The 27843-nt window shown below is 44.8% G+C and overlaps 1 protein-coding gene and 2 long non-coding RNA genes across 3 annotated transcripts in view; 1 reads left to right on the top strand and 2 right to left on the bottom strand.

Moving 5' to 3' along the window:
• The window catches only part of IGF2R (insulin like growth factor 2 receptor), a 99458-nt gene extending 93651 nt beyond the window's left edge, over positions 1-5807 (bottom strand). The window contains exon 1 of the mRNA XM_072829853.1: positions 5638-5807. Coding sequence (XP_072685954.1) covers positions 5638-5792 — 155 coding nt within the window. The 5' untranslated portion in view covers positions 5793-5807. The remainder of the gene's footprint in view (positions 1-5637) is intronic.
• LOC140635344 (uncharacterized) lies at positions 1087-5301 on the bottom strand. Its single transcript, XR_012032687.1, has 2 exons — positions 2936-5301; positions 1087-1547 (listed from the first exon to the last, which is right to left on the bottom strand). It is a non-coding gene; the product is annotated as an uncharacterized lncRNA (long non-coding RNA).
• Positions 5808-6103: 296 nt separating the features above from the next.
• Positions 6104-7057, top strand: LOC140616967 (uncharacterized). The gene is made up of 2 exons (XR_012017277.1): positions 6104-6172; positions 6563-7057. It is a non-coding gene; the product is annotated as an uncharacterized lncRNA (long non-coding RNA).
• The last annotated feature ends 20786 nt before the right edge of the window (positions 7058-27843 follow it).

The following is a 27843-nucleotide window of genomic DNA, read 5'->3' as shown; positions in this document are numbered from 1 at the left end:
TTTTGTGAATAAATAAAATCTTCAAAAAAAAAAAAAAGCTATAAGCATCCTACATAAAATATTAGTAAACATAACTAGATATATGCATGGAAAAAGTAAACTTTCACCCTGTCCTCACATCATACATAAAAATTAACCCAAAAAATTGATCATAGGGCCAAACATAAAAGTTAAAACTACAAAACTTCTAGACAACCATAAAAGAAAATCTGTTTGAGCTTTGAGTCAATCAGTGGTTCTCAACAGGAGGTAATTTTGTCCACCAGGGGCCATTTAAAATGTCTGAAGTCATTTCTGTTGGTCATGACCAGGGTGGGGGCAAGGGGTTCCCTCCTGGCATCTAATGGGTAGAGGCCAGGGATGCTACTTAACATCCTCCATGCACAATGCAGTCCCCACAACTGAGAATTACCCAGGCTAAATGTCAATAGGGCTGAAATTGAGAAACCTTAACACAGGTAAATATTTCTTAAGCTACAAACACCAGGAACCACTAAAAGATAATAATAAATTGAAGTTCAGCAAAATTTTCAAGTATTTGTTGATCAAAGTATACATCAAGGAAATAAAAAGGCAAGCCAGGAACTGGGAAAAAATATTCATAGTACACATTACACATACCTACAAAAGGACTTGTACTCAGAAAACAGAGTCCTTAAAACTCATTAAGATGACCCTTCCCCCAGAAAAATTGGAGAGGGGAGTGGCAAAAGACTGGTTTTAACAGACATTACTGAAGACTGTCCAAATGGTCAATAAACACATGGAAGATGCTCATCATTAGACATTCCAACAAATGCACAAAAAAGATATTCAACGTCACGAAGTCAGGGATATGGAAATTAAGATGGCACTGAGGTACCACTACAAACCCACCAGAATGGCCAAAATTAAAAAGACTTGTAAGACCAAGTGTTAGCAAAGACGCAGAACTGAAAATCTTATCCTACTGATGGGAATGCACAATGGACATCCACTTCTGAATACATTTGACAGCCCCCATAGTTAAACACTCACCATTCAATGAACAATTCCACTCCTACGTTTCTACTCAAGAAAAAAAGGAATGTACAAGTCCACGCAAAATCTTGTACGTAAGTACTCAAAAGCTTTATTCAAAAGAGCAAAAAATGAGTTAACATCTTAGATTATTTTTAGATCAAAGGGAAAACCAATAGGAAGATTACACTGTTTAAAATTAACAAACATAACGCGAGAAGGGTGTCATGGTTGCTGCTGTCATGGCCAGCACAATCTTCTTCCAACATGATGTTCCATTCCTGGGGTCTCCAATTCCAGCTTTGGCCTCTCCCACTGTTCCCTCTGCTTAAGAAATTATTGGAGAATAAATGAATCCTGCGTCACCTTGCCAGGATTAAAGATGAGGAGAACATAATAAGCATAAGTTCAGGCCTCTGTCCCTCAGTGGTCATGAGTTAGCTATAAGGAAGACACAAAGGATCCATAGGCATACCCAATCTCAGCTACTTCCACCTTCTCACACACCACAATGGCCGGTGCCATTACCAAGAGACAGATCCCGGTGGCTGGGAAAACAAAAAGGAAGAAAAGGGAAAGAGGAGGGGGTGGGGGGGAAGAAGAAAGAAGAAGAAAAGAAAGAGAAAGAACATTACCTGCAAAGTAATGAGCTACTTCCTGTCACTCAGTCCCAGTTCTGAGACTCTACAAAACCTCTGACCAACGCAATAGTTTTACATGCCGAGATCAAAATAAAGATGAGAACATCTGAATTATTTTTCTCAACTCCATCTTTTAAAAATCCTTCTATGTAACACTGATAAAAAAACGTGAAATCCATTCAGGAATTCATTTTCTGGGAATTTATCAGGAACACTCTTCTAAGAATTAATGCATGAGATCTAATGTACCCATAATTAACAATTGTGGGCTTCTACACACACTTACTGTTGCAAGAAATGTACACACACAAATGGATGTGGTCCAGGTTTAACATGTGGCCCAAATTAAGCATATAAGCATTGTTCCTTCAGAAAAATCTCAGGAAAAAAAAAACCTCAGGAAAAAAAATCTCCTTAGAGACAGCAACTAAACCAACCTCAACTCCCAGCTGGCTTCATTATTCTCTTGTTCTCAATATAATAAAAACTTTCCAGCATTGGTACCCAAATGATTGGGGGGGGAACTTGTTCTGAATAAATTATAAAGTACCCTACTTAGATCAAGCAGTCCAGTGCACTATTTTATAACTAGTACAAACTGTTAAGATCTCACTAATGATGTTAACATCTAAATAAAATGGAAACTCACCTACTACATAGGATGTAAAATGATATTTTCTGAGGTGTAAATCACACGGTGATAAGTAAAGCTACTGACCAGCAGAGAGCATCTTGGTGACTTTTGGTGACTCTGCATGGCCACTTGGCTTTCACTGCTCTAGCCCCACTGACCTCCAGACATCCCTCACCAGCACTAACACTCCTCCTTCCTCAGAACCTCGGTACCCGCCAGACCCACAGCCAGGCACAGTGGCCTCAGGAAACATGTTCCTTCTCCTAGCACCACCACCACCACCACCCCACCACCCTCCCCAACCCTCCCCAAGAAACGGCTGGTGACTAAGAATACACCAACTTCTGCGGCACACGTCTCACCCGGCACAGTCATCTGTATCTTAGAGAACAGACGACCGAGGTGCTCTAAGAAACAGTGTGCTAATAAGTGCTGCAGGGGGCCAGATACACTTAGGGAAAATCACCTTTTCTGTCCCTGCTTTTCAGTACACAACTCAGAGACCTGTGCTCTCCTCCATGTGCACAAATATAGTTAAAGCTACTGCTGAAATAGTTCTCTACTGTTTTCTTCACCCCTCCCAATAACTAACCACACCAGAAACCACACCCCTGCCACCTCCTTACCCCAGGAGAGAGCTGGCCCTTGGCTTTGCCCTCACCTGGTGACCTGCAGGCAGCAGGTCGACTGAAGCAGACTCGACTTCCCTCCAGTGGGTTCTAAGGGACCAAAGATGAAAAGTACCCTCTTTGGTTCTAGAAAGCTGGACTTGAGAGAAGTTGCTTCCTAGGATCCAACTCTATTATTGAGAGACAATGAAAATTTACCACCAGGGCTCCAATTAAGGCTGTGCAGTGTCTGGGCACTCCAAAGCTGTGGTGTGAATGACAGGTTTCTGGTGACTGCCCTGGGCACCAAACCACAACGAGCAAGACGATTCTCAATAGAAAAATATGTTCTGTATTACAAACAAGCAATTTACAAATATTTGGGATGTGATCCTTGGGTCTACAGGGGGTGTCTACCTGGGGTCTGCTGCCACTTGACCAAACTCCACAAACGTTAACACTTGTAAAGTCTACTTTTCATGCTCCTGGGAGAAGTGGGGTGGATCTGGGTGGGTTATTCACATTTCAGACAAATGGACTCTCAGAGATAGAATAAAAAGGCAGCTTAACACATCCTGCTTTGGTGATACTAAGTAGAACTTTTCATACTGTATTTAAAAAATTATCGCTCACATTCCTGTTCTTCAAATATATGCTAAAGAACTTTTAGCCAGTGTTACCTAATAAAAGAACACAGATTTTTTACATCCCCTCCCAACCAAAAAAAAAAAAAAAAAAAAACTTAAGTATTTAAGCCAAGGTATTCATTTAAAATGGGAATAAATAGGAAAAATTTCATTTGGTGGAATATTGAGTTTAAAGTTGAGATTATGCACAGCTCTGGAGCAATCTCAATGCAAAACCGCAGAGTGCTGAGAGAGAAAAGAAATGTGTGCAAGCTCACCCCTGAATGGACTGGGAGATTTGCTGTCCTAAGGAAATCTGGCAGAAAGAGTAAAAGCGCCAACTTTAAAGATATTCTAAGATTGCAGAAGACACATTTGTCACACTAACAATGCATATCCCCCTAGAGCGCTCTCTAGCATTTTCGAGCTGAAAATACAAAGGCCATTTCCTACTGGACCCAGAGGCCATGTTCCACTCGCAAATGAGGTTAACAAATGCAGATTCAAATTCAAGACGCTGTGAGGACTCACTTAATGCGAAACTAAGCATCCCCCCCCCCCATCAGCCACTAAATATGTGTCTGCCCTCGAAGCCAACTTTAACCCTAACTATTAAAAAATAAATTCCAATTTGCTAACAAGACCAAGACTTCGACACCACTAGCCCCGCTGAGCTAATTTCTCATGGATAGGGCTGGTCACATTAGCCATTATTCCAAAACCTCCTTCCTTTGAATGTAAGCCACGTTTCTCCACCTGGCAGAAATTGACCCCCTTTTTCTGTGTACCCTGCTCATTACTGTGTAGTATGTATCTTAGGGCAGCCAACTAACTATAAACTAATGTGCAGTAAATTCTCCAGCCTGCCATCCTCCCCTCTCCCCCCCAAAAAAGGGAAAAGAAATAAAGAACATGGACCTTGCAAGGAATTTCTATTGTGAGCTCAGCCTTATTCTCCTTAGAATAGTGGTATCTGCAAGTCCTAAACTCAGGGGTACGAATCAGACCATGTCTGATACAAAGGAAAAACTAAGAATCCCATAAACCCCACCAAAAGCTCAAAGTTCAGCTCAAAGCGGGCTCAACTTCATTCTGAGAAGTAACTTGCTAGCGCCGGTCCACTGGTCTTTCTGAACCCTTCATCCTGCTTCCTTTTTACCAAAGTTTAAAAAAAAAAAATAGTATAAGTTGGATTTTCCATCATCCTAAACAGTCCACGAAAGGTTGGTCAGAAAATTCTCTGGTGGTTGGTGGTTCCCCAGCCGGGGGACTCCTATCCTCGCCAGCGCAGGGCACTCACAGCCCTCGATGGGACCCGCGATTATACAATCATGATTCCCAGAGCGAAAGCCTCCACTAGAATAATCCACCCTAGAGACAATGACATCATGTGAGCAACTAGACAGGAAGTTAGGCTCGGAGAAGTGGAGGGTAAAGTCTTGAGAGCCAACACAGGATGACCACCCTCCATTCCCGATCGGGGCGGAGGTGGCGGGGGGAGTCACCTTCTGCAGAAAAGCTACTTTAAAGAGAAAAATGGAAAACCTACAGGGAGGAAATCAATCAGCAAGTGACACCGACGCCCCCCAACTCTGAGGCCACTCGTGCGGCGTCCTCCGACACTGAGGGGCCTCGCCAAGGTCCCGCTGGTGGAACTCGGAGGAAAACGTGGAGTGGGAACAAAGCAAAGCTGTAGTTCCTGCGTCCTCCAACTTTGCCGGCGCCCCGCTGAGAGGGCACGAGCTGGCGGAGGGTGCCCGCAGCGTGCCACCGGCTGGGTCGGGGCGGCCGGCTGCTCGCACACAAAGCCGCCCCGGACTCAGTGACAGCCACAAGTGGCCGGGCAGCGCCCCCCCCCGCCCCCGCCCCCGCCCCCACCCCCCGGGCAGCGCCGGCCGGCACCGGGGCGGCGGGAACCCCGCGCCCCCCGCCCGCGCGCGCGCGACCCCTCGTCCCCCGTCCCTCGCCACCACGCGGGCAACTTTCCCTCGGGGCCAGCGGGACCCAGACCCGGACGGAGGGAGACTCGGGGGCCCAGCCCCTCCCCGGAGCGCCCCCGCCCCCCACCCAGCCCCGCCGCGCGCCCCGGGCACTGCGAGCGAAGCCTGCGCCCCGGCGGGGCCACCCACCTGCACAGCTCGGGGAAGTCGGCGCCCTGGGCCCGCGCGGCGCCCGGGGCCCCGACCAGCAGCAGCAGCTGCAGCAGGACCAGGGAGCGCAGCGGGCGGGCGGCGGGCGCGGGCCCCGGCCCCAGGTGGGCGCTCCGGCCGGCGGCGGCCCCCATCGCGCCCGGCCCGGGCTGCGCGGCGAGCGCGGAGCTAGCGGCGCGCGGCTGCCGGGGGCCGCGCCCGGGACATGGTCGCACCGCCAGGGCGGAGGCTGGGCTGCAGGCGAGGAGGAGGAGAGGAGCACGACAGGAGCGGGAGCGGAGCGGGAGCCCGAGGGGCGCGCGGCTCGGCTGGGCTCGGCGGCGGCGGCGGCGGCGGCGGCGGCCCCGGAACCGCGTCACGTGACCGCGCCCGGCCCCGCCCCCGCCCCGCCCCGCCCCGCTCACATGACTCCCTTGTTCAGGTGATCCCCGCCCGCCCCGGCTCCGCCCAGGCCCGGTCACGTGAGCGCGGCACGCGCGGGGCAGGAAGCGGCGCGGCGGGGCGCGGGGCGCAGGTGCGTGGCCGGGGCCTGCGTGCCGGCGGCGGCCCTCGGCGGGGACCGGCGCACGCCCCGGGCGCGCTCTGGGGGCCCCGCAGCTCGGAGCCCCCGCAGCTCGGAGCCCCGCACCTCCGCCTCGACCGACGGCCGGGGTCGGCGAGGGGGGTCGGACCTTGGTGCCGCGCGGCGGATGCCGTCACGCGGCGGCGCGGCTGCGGGTCCGGCCGGCGGGGCCCGGCGCGGGGTCCCAGGGCTCGCCCCGAGCCTCTCCCGGCCGCCGCTGGGAGTGTCACTGGCCCCGGGCAGGAGGGCGGCTCCCCAGGTGGGGGCGGCGGAGGGAGGCAGGCGGGGGCGGCTGAGAGGCGAGTGCCCCTCGCGAGGCTCTGGGAATTCCTCTGTTCAAAGGTTCTCTCGAGCCCACCCCAGGCGAATGGCTCCGAGCCGGGCTCGGTGCGAAAGTAAGCGGACCTCCGAAGCCCGGGACCCCAAGCGTGCGCCTTGCCTTACAGCAACTAGCGCGACCCCGACCCCCGGCGGAGACCGCTCGTCTTCAAGGCTTACTCCGAGCCCGACGCCGCCGGCCCGCACTGACGCACCGGGCTGGGAACCGCGAGGCTGCACCCTCGTGACAGATGAGCCGCAGACTCCGAGATGTCGAGTGACTTACCCAGGGACACTCTGGGATGTGGCAAAGCTGGGGTTCAAACACAGACGCACGGGGATCCCCGGGTGGCGCCGCGGTTTGGCGCTGCCTGCAGCCCGGGGCGTGATCCTGGGGTCCCGGGATCGAGTCCCGCGTCGGGCTCCCCGCATGGAGCCTGCTTCTCCCTCTGCCCGTGCCTCTCCCTCTCTGTGAGTCTCTCATGAATAAATAAAACCTTAAAATAAAAAGGAAGCAAATACATACATATGATTAGGACCCAATAGCAGCTGACATTTACTAAGCAGGTAATTATGTGCAAAGGAGCATTCTGGCGCTTTGGTGTAGCTCACTTAATTCTAACACGATCCTGTAAAAAAACGGTACCTTTATTGCACCTACTTTACAGATAAGGAAACTGAGACCAGAGAGAGAGAGTAAATGACTTGCCAGTCATGCAGCTAGTAAGAAAAAGCCTGGGTGTGAGCCAAGTCAGGCAGTGCCCCGAGTCTCTGTCTTAGTCACCATGCTTTTGAAAGAGTAATATAACCCAAGAAAGGAAAAGGTTGTAGTGGCTCAGAGGAGGAGCTCGGGTGTCCAACGGTGGGTATCTAGAAAGGGTACGTATTTTGCAACTCCAGTGTTATAACTGACACAGCAAAGATCTTCAGGGGATACTGAAACCAGCAGGTGAAAAATCATTACAACTGGAATATTCACTTTGTCTCAAAGTATCACCCTCAAAGTGTATTTCCCGAATACAAGGGAAATATACCTTTACAATGGAAAGATCTGATAGATCCACCTTAGGTGATTAAAATTACTATCACCAACATGTGGAAAAACTAACATTTTATGCATCCTATAGTGACACAATGAAAAATACTGCTAAAGGTAATATTTAAAAGAGAGTATAATGATGACTCAGAGGCGGATGTAAAATGAACACGTGTTAAAGATGTTATTTAAATCATTAATTAACATAAGAACGAGTAGCATGTAACAATTGACTCGAAGGGGAATCCAAAGACAGAGTCCAACACATACATCAAGTAGTCAGGAATGCTGAAGTTAAATTGCCTAATAGATGGAGGGTTGGTCACTATCCATAAGTCAAAAATCAATTGCATTTCAACGGACATAATTTGCATTTCTAAAGACAAGAATCATAGATTATCAACAGTATTCTACAATTTCCAAAGCTGTAAAAGACCATGAAAGATACAAAACCCCATAGAATCAGCACAGCAGGGAGCATTAGATGGTGCTTAGCCTTCAGCTGAGGTTGCTCCATATTATTTTTGGTCTGTTTCAAAGTCTTCCATCATTTTCCCCTATAGTAAGCAATATCACTTGTATATTCTTCTCATCATGATGTTTAATTTAAATCAGAATAAAACCATTGAATCCAGTTATGAAGCATTCTATAAGAAAACTGAATTAGACAATTAAAATATGGCAATGCTCAGGGCCCCCGAGTGACTCTTGAGCATCGGACTCTTGGTGTTGGCTCAGGTCATGGTCTCGTGGGATCAAGCTTCAAGTTGGGCTCAGTGCTCCACGTGGAGTCTGCTTGAGATCCTCCCTCTCCCTCTCCTCCTGCCTCTCTCCCTGCTCATGCTCTTAATTAATTAATTAATTAATTAATTAAATCTTTTTTAAAAAGTCAATGCTCTGTAAGGCACCTCCCCCCAAAAAAAGCAAGAGTACTATTCCAAATCAGGGTTACAAACAACACACTAAGGGCCAAATCTGGCCAGAGAGATCTTTTGTAAATAAAGTTTTATTGGAATGTAGTCATACCTATTTGTTTATGTATTGTCTACAGCTGCTACTAAATAAAAGACCTTGAAGTCACATTGTCATTTCCTGATCCTCACAACAATAAGCGAAGTAATCTGCTTTCCGGGGCAGGCAGGCGGGTGTGTGGGGCGGGGGGGAGGACTGTACAGTAAATAGTATTATCAAATCAATGTTAAATTTTGGGAGATGAGATCATGATATTGTCATTTTGTAGGCAAACATCCTTGCTCTTACGTGATACATGCTGAATGTAAAGTATCATGATGTCAGCAACTTTCATATGGCTCTAAAAAGAAGGATATGTATAGAGAGAAAACAGGTATCAGGGTGCCTGAGTGGTTCAGTGGAGCATCTGATTCTTGGTTTTAGCTCAGGTCATGATCTCAAGGTGGTGAAATTGAGCCCCGCATTGGATGCTGGGCTGGGTATGGAGCCTGCTTGAGATTCCCTCTCTCCCTCTGTCCCTCCCCACAGCTCTCTTTCTTAAAAAAAAAAAAAAGGGCATGTCAAAAATATTAACAATTGCCACATGTAGGTGAAGAGTGTATCAGTGCTCTTTACTATCCTTTCAGTTTTTCAGAAGCTTGACATTTTTCAAACATGAGTTGGGAAAGAGATCCCACCAGGGAAGAGACTGCTTCTGAGATGAGCCTGGAAGGAAGTTGGATGGGGTGAGGGGGGCACATGGATACAGAGAAAGGACATTGCAGACAGGACAACAGCAAGAGCAAGGCATAGGTAGAAAAAGACAGAAGCTGTATAATGAGCAAGACCTTTTCCTCGAGTGAGAAGCACATAGGAATAGAGAGAAGCTACTTTGGCCAAAGATTGTGCTAAATCCTGGCCTTATAAAATATAATCCTTCCCTCAAGTAGCCCATGACACAGTAGAGAAGATCATCCATTTTAATGTAAGTTTGGAAAAATTTTATTGGGGTCAGCTCCTACAGGATTTTAAATGGTCGCTTAAGAAATTTAGATTCAATTGGATATAAAGTGAGGAACAATAATAGCTGACAAAAGTAATATCTATTGAAGACTCACTCTGTGCCAAAAACCATTTTGTATTATATCATTTACTCTTCATAGCATACCTATGAGATAGGTACTTTTATTACCCTCATTTAAAAGATGAGAAATTTAGACATAAAGAAATTAAATTCCTTGCCCAGGGTCGTGCAATTAGTCGTGCAATTAGAACTTCAGTGTAAGTTGTATGACCTGATATGAAAGTCCATGATTTTAACTCAGAAACTTCCCCCTCATTGAGAGGTTTGGAGCCTGAGAAAGAGATGGTCACGGTTAACCCTTCAGGAAAATCCATCTGGTTACAGGATGCCCTGGAAATGGCTTCTGTAAAAGTATCAAAATTAAGGTGACGAAGAGACGGTAGAAAGCCTTTTGTCCTTCCTCAAGAACTGTTTAACATTTGGCCAAGAGTAGAACTCAGGGCTTGTCACTATCCAGGGCACCTGGGTTCATTGTAACTACCCAGAGGGAGGGGGAATGGGGATAGAGGTGTGAGGTGGGTAGGGTTACCGTCTTCTTGTAGGCATTCTTTTCTGTGCTGGCAAAGCCCATCTTTCACTGAAGGCTTAAGACCCTGCATCTCAGCCATTCTTACAATCAGAGGGAGAGCATAAAACACAATTCTTAAGATGGAAATTAATGGGACGTCTCCAAAGACCTTCTGCAAAATATTTTCCTCTTCAATAAAAAGTGAGACCAAGAGGCAAATAAAACAAGATGAAATCAGAGATGGAGACAAACCAGAAGAGACTCTTAACCATAGGAAACAAGCTGAGGGCTGCTGGAAGGGAGGTGAGTGGAGGGAGGGTACATGATGTAATGAGCACTAGGTGTTATATACAACTGAGGAATTATTGAACTCTACAACTGAAACTAATGTTACCTTATAACTTAACTAATTGAATTTAAATAAGTAAAAAATAAAATTAAAAATTGTTAAAGCGAGACAAAGGAGGAAATTCGCCACCTCTTTTTTTGGTGGATGGAACGCTCTCTGTTGGAGATACCTGTAGGTGCTATAGCCCTTTGTAACTCTGAGGGAAGGTATGTCCAACACAGTGGGAGAGCGATGGAAAACATCGGGATCTTTGATGACATTGACATTCAAGAAAACTCTGGAACTGGCCAGTATCTGATCATTTGCTTTGTGACACAATAAATAAATTTGCTTAAGCCATCTGTGTTAGTTAATCATTTATTGCCTCTCAGTTCCAAAGGCACCCTCTAATATATGTTCTGTGATAAAGGAATTTTTTTACAGTAGTCCTCCTTTAAAGGGAGCATGCTGTTAAGCTTTCTGAGTAGAAGGCACCCTGGAGGGATGCTGTGGGAGACAGGTTCTTCAGGCCTTTCCAGCACATCCATGACACTGGTTGCTGATTATCTGCCACCCTCCCCACACACACTCCAAAGGAGGACCTATTGCAACTGCAGACCAACTCCAGCCTTGCTAATCCAGAGAACTTCTCTACAATTCAGTCACCTGAATCTCACCTCCTATACAATCTGAACCCCTTCCAAGCCTGTCTTTCCCTGGGTCCTCTTCCTCAGCCCTAGTGTACCATATAGAGTTTCTTCCTATCTCATAGCTGCTCTTTTGTCACAGTTAATAATTTTCTATATTAGGGACCTCTGGGTGGCTCAGCAGTTGAGTGTCTGCCGTTGGTTCAGGTCATGATCCTGGAGTCCAGGGATCGAGTCCCATATCGGGCTCCCCACAGGGAGCCTGCCTCTCTCTCTGCCTATATCTCTGCTTCCCTCTTTGTGTCTCTCATGAATAAATAAATAAAACCTTTAACAAATAATATGTTTCTATATTAAACATCTCTGGGATCCCCGGGTGGCGCAGCGGGTTAACACCTGTCTTTGGCCCAGGGCGCGATCCTGGAGACCCGGGATCGAATCCCACGTCGGGCTCCCGGTGCATGGAGCCTGCTTCTCCCTCTGCCTATGTCTCTGCCTCTCTCTCTCTCTCTCTCTCTCTCTCTCTCTCTCTGTGACTATCATAAATAAATAAAAATTTTTAAAAAACATCTCTATTTCTGTCTTCTGATTGGACCCAGACTGCTATACCATATTTAGTTGGCCTTTGTATTGTAGCCAAAAATGTATCAACTGACCCAATGCAACACCTTAGCACCTCGCTGGATAGGACAGACAAAGATAGCATCAATGATGATTAAAATTTCTAGATGGGAAGATTGATGCTGCCAAGAACAGAAAGAGGGAACAGGAGAAGAGACATGAACTTGAGGAGAAAGAGGCTAAGTGCCTTTCTGTGCATGAGTGAGTGTGAGGCATACCCAGAGAAAGGTACCCTGACAAAGAGAAAGCTGACAGTACAATGCTGAACATGGACAAGAAGTTGGACCCAGAAGAAAGTATGGAGGAGACACTTGCAAAGAGAAGAGAGCTGGTGATGGGAGAGATAACTGGACATCAGCAAAGTAAGTGAACTCACCCAGGGAAAGAACAAAAAAGAGATTCTTGGCATATTAGAGATCTATTGAATGTAACAAATTACCCTCAAATGTGGTGACTTAAAATAACAATCATCATTTATTAATTCTCACAAGTTGTTGTGGGTCAGGAATTCAGACAGAGCCCAGTAGGGATGGCTCCTTTCTGCTCCATGACTTCTGGCCCTCAGCTGGAAGATTCAAGGGTTCATGCTGGAGTCATCTGAACACTCATTCACCCCAACATCTGATGGTCAGTGCTGTCGACTGAGACTTTAGCTGGAGTGCCTGTGTGTGGCCTCCACATGTGGCCCAAGCTCCTTCAAATATGGTGGCTGGGCTCCAAGTCAAACAGAGAAAGAGAAAGGGGGAGAAGAGGGAGAGAGGTGGACTCAACTTGGAAGTCACATTAACACCAGTTTGGTCATGCGCAGTTGATCAGGGCAGTCACCAGACCCTGTCCAGTTTCAAGGGGAGGAATCCTAGACCCCCGTTCTCAGGGGGAGACTGTCAGTTACACCACAAGAAGAGAAAGTGGAATGAGATAAATATTAAGGAGTGGGCATCTCTGGAAAGGGCAATTTGCCACCCTTGGGAAGCACCATTATTCATGGGGGAAGAGAGAATACACCAGAAAAGGAATGGAGGTGTAGAAAGAGAACAGAGAGGAATCACAAGAGCCAAGAGGGAAGAGAAAGTTCCTGTGAAGTTCCACATGAGGTTGGTGTGGAGTTCAGTTATGAGAAGCACATACGAAAATGGAAGGTGGTGGGTGTGTTGTGGGCAACCTCTACTTTCAGGTTGGTGGTTGGAAAGTCAAGTCCTTAGATTAAAGACATCCATTCTTTAGGTTGTCCTACTAAGAAGCAAGACAACCTCATGGAAGTGAGGAGATGAGAGAACAGAAGTGCCCTTTTAAACAAACCATTCTCTGGCTGCCTTTCCTTTAGTTTGTAATGTTCCCTGCAATGAGAGTTAGGAGCTCATGAATAAATACAAACTGTCTGGGACACCTGTGTGGCTCAGCGGTTGAGCACCTGCCTTCAGCCCAGGCGTGATCCTGGAGACCCAGGATCGAGTCCCACGTCGGACTCCCCACATGGAACCTGCTTCTCCCTCTGTCTGTGTCTCTGCCTCTCTCTCTGTGTCTCTGATGAGTAAATACACAAAATCTTTTTTAAAAAATAAAATAAAAACAAACCATTGGATCCACATTAGCAAGACTCCACCTCCGTGCATTCTCTCACAGAACTAGAATGGGACCGAGGTGACTCTTTGGGCCACCATCTTTCTCTTCTCACTCTCCACAAAAGGTGTAATCCCAAGAGAAGACAGTAAAGTTAATTCAACAAACACATATTGAATATTGATGTTTTTCAATTGATAACTATATTCAGCCCTGGGGGAGCAAAGAAGGCACAGTCCGTGCCTCCAAGGACTCACAGATTTAAGAAGAGACACAAGTAAACAATTTCCCACTCAGCGTGATAAGTAGGGAAATACTTGCCTACAGGAAACCAAAGGAAACAGAGTTTCCTCTAAGTCTCACTGAACCAGGAGGAATCAGGGGGAGGCGGACCCACATACAAGAAGGGTGCCACGTGTAGGTTGGAGTTCTGCTGCCATGGGCCAAGGAACCACCAGAACCTGGAAGAGAGGTCTGGAGCCTTCAAAGGGAGCATGGCCTCACCAATACCTTAATCTGGGACTTGGGGCCTTCAGAAATTTCCGTTGCTCTAAGCCATCCAACTCCTTGTGATAGTTTATTGTGCAGCCCCAGGAAACTGATCCACCTGGAGAGGGTGATGAGGGTTCAGGTAAGGCAGCCACACTGAGGACAGAGAGCAGCAGGAAGTACTCATCAGATTCGGGGGCTCCTTATGGAGGTTGGAAGAGAGGAGTTAGGAGAGCTCCCCAGTCTTGTAGGAAGACTGAGTATTTGTTGGCACCATCCATTGAAAAAGAGAAAATCCTCCCAGAACGCAAGCTCAGTGGCTGTGTTTTGCTCAGTGTGACTCCTAGTGTCCAGAACAGTAACAGCTCAGTACCTGGAGCAGATGGTTACTGAGTGAACGGGGAACCAAATGAAATAGGGAGAAGAGGAAAATTATCTGTTTTATGTCTATAACACATGCATAGACATTTTCAATATTTCCCCACCAAGTTTTTAAAGTTCCATACAAATCCATTTTGTGTGCAGCCTTCTTTTCAGTGTTCTCTATTGTCCCCCTTTTTTAGCCCTCCTACCTACCATTCCCTCCTTTTCCCTCTTCCCTTCTGCTAAAGTGCAAATTTTCTAACCAAAGAAATCAGGGTCTATGATCCCCTAACGAAAGCATACTTAACAGATTCCACCACAGTGCTTGACCAAAGCAAGTGCTCCATAAAAGTTACCTATTCTGTTATCTAAATAGTGAACTTGTACTTCTCTGATAAACCTGAACATATCTTCTCTTTTTTTTCCCTTCTTTTCACTTCATTTTATTTCTTACTTGCCTCCTTCTTTGTCCTTTATTTCATGGCTAATCCTTCATTCTGACCTGTGTACCCCATGTACCACCACTCTTTTGACCTAATATGGATGAAACATATTAGTTATCTACTGCAGCTTAATGAATCATCCCAAAACTTCACGACTCAAAATAACAATAGGTATTAATGTTCTCCCGTACTTCTGTGGGTGAGCAGGGCAGGACTGGCTCAGCTCTCTCCTAAGATTGTCATCATCTGAAGGTCTGACTGAGGTGGCTCTGCCTCCAAGATGGCACTCACATGGATTGCAAGTTGGCGTGGCTGTTGGTTGGAAGTTCTAGTTCCCCACCATGGGGGCTTCTCCACAGGGCCCCTTGAGCATCCTCCCTGCACAGTGACTGGGTTTCCACCAGAGCAAGCAATGTGGGAAGCTAAGTTAGAGGTTGCAGCGCCCCTGTGGCAAAGCTTTAGAGCTGCACACTTTAACACTGCACAAAGACCAACCCTTATATAATATGGAAGGAAACTGTAGGAAAGCATAATGCCAGAAGGTGAAGGTGACTGGGGGCCATCTTGGAGATTGGCTACCATGGAAAGTCAGAGAGGAAGATGAGGAGGGGGTATTGAAATATAATAAGGAAAAAATAGATATCATAGTTGTGTCTTTTTTATGAATACTATATTTAGTCATTCACTGTTTTCCCTTCATCTAAAATTAATATGAATCAACATTTCATCTATGGGAAGTTATTTTTTGAAAATCCTTAATTTTAACCCTATGGTCATTGAAAATTTTTAATCCTATTCCAGTTGGTGTTTCTGTATTCTTAAGTGGGTGTCAAGCTTATTTCGATGGATATTAAAATATCCCTTCAATTTTCTCATGCCCCAAACTATTCCTTTATTTATAGCAGCCTGTGAATTCATTCATTGTTTCTAGGAATTGCATTAGTCATTATTAACATATTTATTCATCAAGCCTATGTCAATGTTGCTGTGTATAAGAGGCTGAATTGGCACACATCACAAAAAAAAAAAAAAAAAATGCAAGCCTATCCCAAGAAATTCTTTCCTGGGGGTAGCAAGAGTTGGGCATATGGGTTAGAATCTAGCCTCTGTGTCTTGTTAGCTCTTTGACTTCAGACAGGTCATTTAACCTCAACTCCACTTCCTTCATTTAGAACAAGGGCCAGTATTTTAGGTTTTGTGAACCACATGGTCTCTAACACAACTATTCAACACAATTTTGCAGCATAAAAGCAGTTGTAAATATGAGCAAATGAGCATGGTTATGTTCCAATAAAACTTTATTTACAAAGACAGGTAGTTAGCCAGATTTGCTTCAAGGACTATAGTCTGCCAACCCCCAATCTAGAAAACAAACACATGAAAAAAAAGTTATAGTTGAGTGCTGGATACCTATTATATCCCAGCTGATTAATTTAAGTCGATCTAAGATGTTGATCCCTTGGGCCATATTAGCTCAGAAATGGGCATGCCCAAGCCATTCTGTGCCAGTGAAACATGAGGAGAAGATTACTGGAAGTTTCAGGGCAATCAACAACCTTGCTCTTAGAGAAATCCTGAAAAAAAAAAAAAAAAGAAATGTTGAAAAATCCTGCTGCACAAGGATAGCCTCTCGGTACCCAAATCATGGACAAGAAACTACAAGCTGAATTGCCACTAACAGCTTTAGGAACAATTGTACAATGTGGATGGCAGAGAGAAGCCTTTATCTAGACTTCCTTTCATAGAACTAAAGAAATTTCCAACTTCTGGGATCTTCTGGGAACTTCACCCTTCTGGGTGGCTCAGTAGTTGAGCATCTGCCTTTGGCTCAGGTCGTGATCCCCGGGTCCTGGGATCAAGTCCTGCATCAGGCTCCCCAGGGAGCCTGCTTCTTCCTCTGCCTGTGTCTCTGCCCCCCTCTCTCTCTCTCTCTCTCTCTCTCTGTGTGTGTGTGTGTCTCACAAATAAATAAAATCTTTGAAAAAATTTCCAACCTCTCCTTATAAACTCTGGGTTGGATCATCTGTTATTTCAGCTAAAGTCATCCTAAGTGGAAACCTCATCAAGTATACTTATGAAATCTAAGTGGGACAGATGTGTGTGCCTGTGGCATGTAAGTTTAAATTCTAACATATGAATGTTGCTAATATTGAAATAATTGCCAAGAACCCCTCCCCCAATCATCATTGGGTCTCAGTCATGTTGACTGTATACACATGCCTTTGAGACCCGTATTCCATTGAAAAGCCCTTCATTTCTCTTCAATAATAATAATAAAAAAAAACCCTGCAAACTATCACTTCTCTTAGATTGAGATTCCCAACCCACATAAGAAAAAACTTAGTGGAAAGAAACCAACAATAATTATTAGCTTGTCAAAGTGATGAAGTAGTGGCATCCTGACGACAACCACAGGGGCTGGTGAAGGTGCTTACAAAGCAGTCTTTCTTTCTGTCTCTCTTTCTCCCCACCCACCCCCCCTTCCTTTTCTGGAAAGTAGCAATGCAGAAACTTGAGTTTGAGGGATGTCAGACTGGAGTGAACAATTCGTCTTCTTTGGCTATCCAACTTCTGTCCCTAAGTAGATTCTTACATACTAGATGTTACTAGTCCTCATAAATATTATCTCATATCAAAAAGGTAAAACCAGGGATTTGTGGTTATTTGTTAAAATAAAAAATGCCGAGTACCTTACAGAGTGAAAACAGTCTTATTCTCTCTCCTTCCCTCTGGAGAGATTTAGCACAACCAGCAGTATGTTTTTTCTATTGCTTTTTTTATCTTTCCATGATGACCCAGTTTTGTGATGATTTGAAAATGTGTAACAAGGAAATAAATATATCCAATATAACATTTCATAACCTGTGCTGCATGTGACTATGTCACAGGTACGGTATACCAGAGGTGGTCAATAAGTTGCTGTTCTAATTTACCAAGTACCAAGGACGTCTGAAGAACGGTACTGAGTGCTTGACAGTCATTAACCTTTATCGCAACCTTGTAAGGCATTATTATCTGCATCTTACATGTGAGGAAACTGAGGTTCCCAAGAGGGTAAGGAAACTTGCCCAAGGCTGTAGAACAAGAAAGTGGGGGACCTGGAGGTGGATACACACCTGGAGGATTACAAAGGGTATTTGGGGAAAACAACTCAACTCAGAAAGCTTGAAAATTGTGAGTCTGCCAGAAACTCATGTTATGCAGGGCTCCTGGCTGAGACCACTCCAAGGGTGGGCGTGCCACATTGGGCGGCAGGACTCTGGAGACACAAATACTGAACATGAGTGAGAAAGGAGGCAAGCTGCCCAGGGGGAGTCTGGTGGGCTGGGCTCTCCCTGCTGTGCCACAGACCTCAAACCCAAGAAGCTCTGTACCAGGCTCAAATTCACATGTGACAGAACCTGAACGCCAGCTGAAGGCTAGCTCCTGACTCTTATCCCATTCCTTTTTCTGTTAAAAACAAAAACAAACCCCAACAAAACAAAAACCCAAAAGCAAAACAACAAAACACCTTCCCTTTATTAAGCCCTGCACAAAACTCTCCTTTCTCCCTGTGCCTTGGTCGACCCCTCTGGGCCCCCTGGCATCCCCACTCTGAATGCCAAGAACGCTCCTCTCGTTTGGCATTTGCCATAACTAATTAACTTGTATCGTTCGTTAACCTTCCATTAATGTGCATTTATTTTGGCAAACTCAAAGACAGGAGCTGTATTTTATGATTGTGTGTGTGTGTGCCCACTGCTAAAAAACAAAACTCAGTTGAGTGAGTTTAAAGATCTAACTGGCTTTATTCAATATTCATGACTAGGGGAACATCTCATGAAGGGAGTAGAAAAGAGCTCTGAGGAGCTCTTTAAGGAAGATGGAAGGATTTTATAGGCAGGAAGGGGAGTGGGACAAGGAGATTATCAGCAGAAGAAAGGATCATTTCAGTCAAGGTCACCTTCCCTTAGGGGCAAGGGGAAGGGGTCTTATCAGGCAGATGACCTCCCTAGTGCTGAACCAGAAATTTCAGATCGATTGGTTTAAAATCCACTCCTGGGAGAGGTTGAAACTGCAATTAAGGCTTGGTTTTCTGTCCTGGGACAAGTGACTTCACCTTGGGCCTGTTATTTTATTTTATTATTTTACTTTATTTTATTTTATTATTTTATTTTATTATTTTATTTTATTTTATTGACGGTGCATATTTTTTTGTGCCTCTCACAGGATCTAGCACAATGCCAAGCACACAATACTCACCGGATGTTGGACTGATGTAACAATAGAGATGGACGGGGACATGTGTCTACATGTGCCAACCTTTTCCCACAGACCCTTGAGTGCACAGAGCTGTTTATGAGATACAATATGGTTCTGTGGGTAAGCACCTGGACTTTCAAAAAGGCAGCCTGGGTTTGAAATCCTGCCCTCCTACATTCTAGCTGGGCCATCTGGATGATTTACTTCTCCAACTCCTATTTCTTAATCTGTAAAATACGAGTAATAATAAATAGCTGTAAAGTGCCCAGCACTGTCCTCAACACACAGAGAGCAGTTGACAAAGAACTTCCATATGCTCCATACCCATTAAGTGCTCAATAAATGGTATATGTTGTCGATGCAAATTGAACACACCTTTTAGAATCTCTACAAGTAAGAAAGAGAGTTTTATTCGAGCCCAAGTTAGGACAACTGCCTGGGAACATGCTCTTCACAGAGAAGAAGGTGCTCCAGAGAATGAACAGTTTTTACAGGGTTATATACTTTTTACATCTTGTAACAGTTCTAAAGATTATAGATGAGCATATAGGCAGGAATCACAAGTTTTATTGTAAAGGAATGCAGGGAGTAGGAGCGTTGGTCCATATGTCAAGGACAAGATGGTTTTCCTCTCGACAGCTCATTCACAAAGCAGACGTACAGTGCATGCACGGCAGCCATAAATCAGGCTTTTGGTTTAAACAAAATTTATACACAGTCCTGTTGACTTAGAAAGAAATCTAAACTGGCTCCCCTCATACATCAGGCCTTCAGAGAATGTTTCTCTCATCAGTGTCTTGTGACAGTTTTTAAATATCAGTGACCGAAACATTTGTTGAATGCACATAAAAAAGTAGACTAAGGGACGCCTGGGTGGCTCAGCAGTTGAGCGTCTGCCTTAGCTCAGGGCGTGATCCCAGGGTCTGGGATCAAGTCCCGCATGGGGCTCTTTGCGGGGAGCCTGCTTCTCCCTCTGCCTGTGTCTCTGCCTCTCTCTCTCTGTGTCTCTCATGAATAAATAAATAAAATCTTAAAAAAAAAAAATTCCTCCACGCAGAAACATCTTTAAAAAAAATCTTTTTTTTAAAAAAAAGTACACTAAGAATTAGTAGAAATAAAGTTGGCATTCAACTTTGCTGCTAACTGGCTGCAAACCTGTTCTGGGGAACATATTTTTAACCCCTGTAAAATGAGGATCTTCTTTTCCACCTTGCGCTGCACCCTCTTCTTCAGGCTATAGATCGAAAACTAAACAACACTAATTGAGTATCCCCTGAACACAGAATTCAGTTCTTCAGTGGTCTCCAGAGGGGTGCATTTCTCTATATCAGAGGTTCTCAAAGTGTGGACCAGAGACCCTTTCAACGTGTCTGGGAAGTCAAAGCTATTTTTATAAAAATAAGATGCGCTTTTGCCTTTTTCACTTGTAAAGTATTACTTTCCAAAGGATACCTGAGGTGTGATGATGTATCTGTCTCAGCTGATGGCGAGAGAGTTTGGGGATTCCTGTGTTTTTTAATTTTCTCAGTGTTAATTTTGAATATGATAAATATCTGGGGTGCCTGGGTGGCTCAGGCAGTTAAGTGCCTGACTCTTGGTTTTGGCTCAGATCATGATATCAGGGTTGTGAGATCAAGCCCTGCATTGGACTCCGTGCTCAGTGCAGGGTCTGCTGGAGATTGTCTCTCCTCCTCCCTCTGCCCCTCTTGCTTGTGCCCTTTCTCTAAAATAAATTTTTAAAATCTTTAAAAAATTGAATATGGAAAATATCAGTAGATAGAATCCACATTTAAAAAAGAAACAATGGGGGCAGCCCAAGTGGCTCAGCGGTTTAGCACCGCCTTCAGCCCAGGATGTGATCCTGGAGCCCCCGGATCGAGTCCCATGTCGGGCTTCCTGCATGGAGCCTGCTTCTCCCTCTGCCTGTGTCTCTGCCTCTCTCTCTCTCTCTCTGTTTCTTTCATGAATAAATAAATAAAATCTTTAAAAAATAAAATAAAATAAAATAAAATAAAATAAAATAAAATAAAATAAAATAAAAAAAAATTAAAAAAAAAAAAGAAAAAATGTTGGGACCCCCCAGTACTTTTTAAGAGTGAGTCCCACCCAATACCAAAAGGTTTAGGAACCTGGGATCTAGATGCTTCTGTGTTACCTTTGCAAGTGCACCAGGTAACTTTGCCTTACACGCATTCATCCCCAAGTCATCCACTATCTTCATCCTCTTCGTTATAAAGCCATGTAAGCGTGGTAAGGATGCCCTTTGATTTGAGGATACATTTTTCTGATGGGTCCGTTTCAGTAAGCCTTGTCAGCATTTCTGTTGAAAATTATGTTGATGATTACGGGCCTACAGACACTCATGGAAGAGTCGATCTTCCTTTTAGGTTAAGAAAAATGTCCAGCAACAGGCCACTACTCATGAAAATGGTCCCTGCAAACCAGCTGTTTCTAACTGTCCCATTGCTTCTCATTTCATTTTCCACCTTGAGCGCTGGGCTTTGCTTTCAAACAATTCTATTCCAGAATTTGTGAAATGGCCCCATTGAGCGGTCCTTACAATGATTTTCTGTTTCCCAAGAGTATGCTTTTAAGGGTCGTGGTTACAGGAGTTAGAAAAGGCTGGGTGGGGTGAGCTAATTATATATAAATTATTGCTTCACGTTTTCCTGTCCCACAGACTCAGTGCAGATGGGAAGATTGTCCACACAGCAGGGGCAGATCTGCCACCAAAGAGACAGGAAATCTTGGCGGGAGGCATACAACCTCCACGGGTGTGTCTCATTGACCTTGGCATCCCTCCAGCAGAGCTTTCCTTTTTGGTAAACGAGGGAGACAGCTTGCGTGGGCTCTGCCAAGGCTAATCGGACTCTGGTTTTCCCGAGCTCTGGAACTCGCTGGCTTTAGGCTTAAGGGAGAAACGAGACGCCTCTTGAGAAACAGCAGCAAATGCACATTCCCCCTTAATCACACAGGCTTCGTCAACGGTCTAATCTCTCACAAACAGGACCTTCCTGGAGGTATCCGCTCAGGAGATGTCTATTCTGGAGACAAAATAAATCCTGAATGTGTTTACAAGAGACATCTGCTTTCTTTGGCTAGTTGTTGCCATTAAATCAAAATGTATATGGAATTTACAGCCCTTGGCAGAACAAGGATATAATCAAGGTTGAAAGGTTGAGAAGGTTGACAGACTGAAAGAGAATTTATAAATTCCACAAATGGGTAGGACCCGTCTCCAAGGGTCCTGGAAATAATGAAATAAGGTCCCTGACTTAGAAGCACCACAATATGGCAGGCTCTCCAAACGCAAAACAAATCGGCCACCCCCGCCCAGCTACCATCCTCACCAGCCTCCTTGACTGGCCTTTCTCCGTCCTCTGCTTGCTAGGCGTCCGCCACTGGGAAATTTTAGAATGTTTAGAACATTCCAGAATCAGATTTCAAAGCCCTTGCCAGTCCCATCCCCACCTGAAATTCTTTCCCTTGTGACTTGGGGCCCCTCCTCCCCGCCCTTGGGCCTGAGTCACCCACTTCAGACCAGGAACAGTGTGTAAATACTTGGCTGCTAGGCCCCAGAGCCAACGGCCTCTGGATTCAGATGCAGATTTACAGAGCTGTTTTTTTTGGTTCCCAGAGCTGAGAGAAAATACGCTGGGGCCTCAGAAGCAGAGGGGGAAGGGGAGGGTCCCTGGGACAAAGCCTGGAGGGGGCTTGTCTGAAAGAGATGGAACCACCAGTCCCTGGCTGTGCTTCGCAGACAACCACCAGTCTCCTGCCTGCCAATGAGCTGGTGTTAGTTGACTGGTGCCTCTACCCAAGACTCCCCAGTTTGTTTTTTGAGAGCCCAGGACCCTCCGACATCCTCTAGGACTTCTAGAATGGAGGACAGAGGTGTTTGTAGAGGTGAGCCTCCTAAGGGCAGGGACTGGGCCCGATGAAGGGAAATCTCACTTTTAACCAAGTCAGGCTCAGAGGGAAGCAGTTTTCAACCCACCAGGTGGAATATATTGACCTGTTACACTCCTCCAGGACTAGGGTAACTCTGCCTTCAGGCTGCACAGGAGCCATTTCTCACCTGTAAGGCAGATTTAAGCCTGTAGATGAGAAGAAAATTGAGAATCATTAATATTTTAGTTTCTGGGGGTCTCCGGGAAGGGCCCAGCTCCGTACTCCTGGGCCAGTGCTACAATAGAAGAGCAAAAAGTGAGAAATCCCAGATAAAGTGAGGAATGCCTGGTTCTCAGGGCAAAGCTCATGAGGCTGCAAACCCCAAAGACAATTTGTATGCCCACAGGACACCGGGGTGAGTGATTGGGTAGCAATGCCAAGGTGTTTAGGCTGATGCGTTCAAGAGAAGCTTTTGAAAGGGTGCAGAATGCATAACCTCAAAATATGCCTTTTTAGCATGCACACTATTTTGAAGTGAAGGCAATCAAGGCCCAACAGATTCAAGAAAAACTTTTACCTCTCCCTTATCTACCTAAAAGAATTTAGATAGGGTGCCCAGCTCAGAGACAGGGCTATTACCAGAGATAACTTTTATCTAAACAGCTTATCTGTATGCCAGGGCAAGCGTCTAATTACCAACATATGCTCTCCTTATGTCCCATGAATTACCTTTCTGCCCTCTCAAGCCCTAGGCCCTATTCCATTCTTTAGCTCAGGAGGGCATGTAAACCTCAACGGCCCGACCTGCCTTTAGGGCTCATATTTTTATGGGGTTGCTGTACATACAAAATTAAATGAGTTTTTCTCCTATTAAGCTGTCTTATGTTGATTTAATTATTAGGTCAGCTGAAGAACTTACAAGGGTAGAAGGAAAATTTTTCCTTCCCTATAGTACACAAGAGGGCAGAGCAGCAAGGAGATGGCCAAAATAGCGAGGGGTCTCAAAAGGATTCTCCTGATTGGGATGGAGACCAACCAAGTTGCCCCAGTGTAGGTGCCCTTGGAAAATGGTGCACCTTCTTGGAAACCAGCAGAAACAAGATCACCGAGAACCATAAAGCACTTCCCCACAGCAGGATGGTGGGGAGCCTCCCCCAAACCCAGATACCACCTGGGGAAAGAGAAGAAGGCACAGAGGTCGGAAAGACTCCCCAGTTAACCTAGTAGTTTCCTAAAGGAGGCTGCTGTAAACTAGAGGCAACTGAATTGTGGCAAGATGAAGTTCTCCTTCAGAGGAAATGAAAAGTTGTCAGCAAAGTTGAATTTGGTTTTAGAGAAATTACATTTCTGCACACCCGTGTTTGTGGATGGAGAAACTTATGCCTTTTACAGGGTCATGGCAATCTCCTGCTAATACTATCATAGTTTCCCGTTGCACTTGTAAATTAATCCAGACTCTGACCTCTGACCTACAAGAGTATGAATCTGTTCTTCCTCTTCTAGTTCCACCCCACCCCCTACTAAGCTTTTGTCCCACTGGTCCCCTTTGTGAATGGCACACTCGCCAAGTTCTTTCCTACTCAAGGCTTATGTGTATACAGTTGTTTCTGCCAGGAACACTCTTTCTCACACCAGCAGAGGAAACTGGCGCCTTTTCAAATTTGGTGAGGCCAGCTGCAACGGATCTAAATAGCTGTTCTCCCTACATCTTATTCTCTATCTCAGCACGCTTCTCTTCTCCACTTCCTAGCACTTCACGCTTTAGAGTCACTTGTTTATTTATGATCTGTTGCTCCCACTTAGACTCTAAGCTCCGTGAGGGTGGGGATCTTGTCTATCGTGCTCACAGTGGTACCTAGAGTGCTAGCACATCGCCTGCATGTAGTAGGCATCTGTCAAATATTTGTTGATTAAGTGGCTAAATAAGCAATCAAATTAACCAAGCAGCGTAACAAAGGACTCCAGAGAGTGCACCGGAAGTCCAAGTCTACAAATGACTAATTCTGCTCAGTGGATTTAGAGACGATTTCACAGGAGGCGCATATCGTGACAGCATGGGAGAGATGGGAGTGGGTAAGGCACACATATACTAGGAAGAAAAAAAAAAAAAACAGAGAAGATAACACTTATACCAGCTTTAATATTCTTCCATATTAGGAAAGGAAGTAGCATCTATGGTTTGGAGGAGGGAGGGGTTCGGGTATATGCAGGATGCTAGAGTGTAGAAATAGGAATAGGGTGTAAAGACTAAGATTAGACCTGTCACTTTATACTCTTATCTGAGGCTTATGGCATGCTGGATATATCCAGGTCAGGAACCAAGGCTGCCTGAGACATGGCTCTGTCCACTGTGGTGGGGCCATCGATCGATCTCTGAAAGACTTGAAGCCATCAGCTCCAGATGAGCATGACATAACACATGTGACCACTCTGGGTTGTCATAATTTTTTTTTTAAGATTTTATTTATTTGAGAGAGAGAGATTGAGAGAAAGCAAGTGAGCATGAGTGGGAAGGAAGAGCAGAGGGAGAAGGAGAAGCAGATTCCCTCCTGAGCAGGGAGCTGACTCAGGGCTCCATCCCAAGACCCCCAGGATCATGACCTGAGCTGAAGGCAGATGCTTAACTGATGGAGCCACCCAGGTGTCCTGGATTGTCATACTTCTTGAATGAAAGAAAGGAATCTGAAAGAAATTCACTGTGAGACTTCATGATTGGTGTATGTACACTTTTTGGAGGAAAGATTTAAAAATAACATGTATATGTGAAACTCCTAAGGGCCATGTGACCCCCAATTGGGATATGCTGCTTTAAATATCAGTTCACCTTAATGACCAGGCACCTTCTTACAATTCAATTATAAAAAGACAAATAATCCAATTTAAAAATGTGCAAAGGGTCTGAATAGACATTTCTCAAAGGAAGATATACAAATGGCCAATAAGCACATGAAATGATGCTCAACATCATTAGTCATTAGGGAGATGCAAATCGAAATCACAACCAAATATCACTTCACACTTACTAGAATGGCTAAAATTCAAAAGTGAGATAACAACAACTGTTGACAAAGATGTGGAGAAACTGGAAGCCTCACACACTTCCTAGTGGAATGTAAAAGGGTGTAGGCACTTTGGAAAACAGTCTGGCAATTTCCCAAATGATTACCATAAGACCCAGCAATTTTACTCATAGTATATACCCAAGAGAATTGAAAATACCTATGTGTTTTATTTATAAACATTTATAAACAAACTTATGTTAATAGCAGTATTACTCATAATATCCAAATGATGGAAATGACCCAAATGTCCACCGACTAACAAATGGGTAAATAAAATGTGGTACATCCATTCAATGGAATATTACTTAGCTATGAAAAGAAATGAAATACTGATATATGCTACAATTTGGATAAACCTCAAAAACATCAGGATAAGCAAAAGAAACCATGCAAAAGACCACATACCACATAACTCCATTTATATGAAGTGTCCAGAAAAGGGAAATCTATATAGAAAGTAGGTAAGTGGTTGCTTAGGGATGGGGAGGGGAATGGTGGAGGGTAAGGGGATGGTAGTAAATGAGTATGGGGTTTCCTTCTGAGGTGATGAAAATATTCTAAAATTGACTGTGGTGATGGTGGCACATATCTGCAAATATACTTAACAAAAACATTGAATCGTAGACTTTAAATAGGCAAATTATATGTGAATTATATCTCAATAAACATTGTTTAAATAATATAATAAAAAAAGACCAGCCACCTACAGAATAGTTAGGAAGGTATGCTAACATACCTGTTCTGGATAAAACAAAGTACCCTTGTATTGTCCCAATTGGAGTCATGGTCCCTTTAAGCCAGAAACACATTCATCATTGCAGCCTCTAGGTGACTAATGCAATGCTGTGCACATAAGAATAATTCAATAAAACAGTTGATAAAAAAATGAACAGGAAAGTAAATGAGTTACTTACATGAGTGAATATTACTGTTCTTGAGCACAGAGTAAGAAAAGAGAGATAAATGCCAGGAGGAAGCTTTTAGATTAGGTATTTGGTAAAACGGCCTAACATGAAGTATTGGACCAAGCGGAAGAATAATCTGTTATGGCCTCTTAATTACAAAATTGAAGTCAATCCAGCAAGCGATTAGTGAACTTTTCTCTGACGGGAATTGGAAGACTCAGTCCACCATTACTATCTCCAATCCTCTACCTTTCCTCAACTACGGGAAACACCATGGAAAGAAAAGCATCAAAGGATCAACAGCCTAGTCAGGCAAAAATAACATCCCCCAAGCAATTAAACACATGCAGCATATTATTATCATTCCCAATATTTTGGGAATGATGACATCTTTCTCTTGTTTGTTCAAATAATCTTCTTCTTTCCTCTCTACACTTCTCCACCCTTATTGAGTGAATTAAAATTAATCTCAAGTAAATTAAAAGTTTGAGAATTTCATACCTCTGAGATAGAGACACCTTAAAAATTGGGACTGGAAACTCTAAAACTGGGTGGGGGTGAGGTAAGGTCCATGATGAAAATGCCATATTATCTGTGACATAGTTTATTTAACAGAATATGCTTTACGTATTAATGGAAAAGGAAGTATTATACAAAGACAAGATAAAAAGCCCCATCCCTGATGTTGACAAGCATATGATGTTAGTTCTGGAGTTGGCCCAATTACTCCCTACCAGGCTTGTCAGGGCAGAAGCATCACATTTCTTTCTGCTCCTCTTCTTGTTATCGAGAGAGGAGAATCTCCACTCCCCATGGGCAGTACTTATGTGGTACACTTGAAAGGGAGCACAGCTGTGTCCCTGTTCCGAATCCAAACCATAGGCTAACTGTTCTACTCCCACCAAAGAGGAAACCAGACTCATTTTCTTGCAGCCTTGCAAGAACATTGCACATGGAATACTTGGTAAAAGTTGGATAAATCGATCCCACAAGGATCCTGGAACTGTGAGGTGAGAAGCCCTAGTTCCCAGAGAAGGGATCCCTCCAGCAGGGCTACAGTGGTCACCAGCCCTCCCTATGCCAAGAGATGAGCTGGCAAGAAAAGGATTCATCCTACCGGCAGGGTTAACTGACCCTGATCATCAGGAGGGTCTGTCCTTCTACAACAGGGCCAT

This window comes from Canis lupus, chromosome 1, assembly GCF_048164855.1.
Source record: "Canis lupus baileyi chromosome 1, mCanLup2.hap1, whole genome shotgun sequence".
NCBI lineage: Eukaryota > Metazoa > Chordata > Mammalia > Carnivora > Canidae > Canis > Canis lupus.
This window is presented reverse-complemented; position numbering and strand designations above follow the sequence as displayed.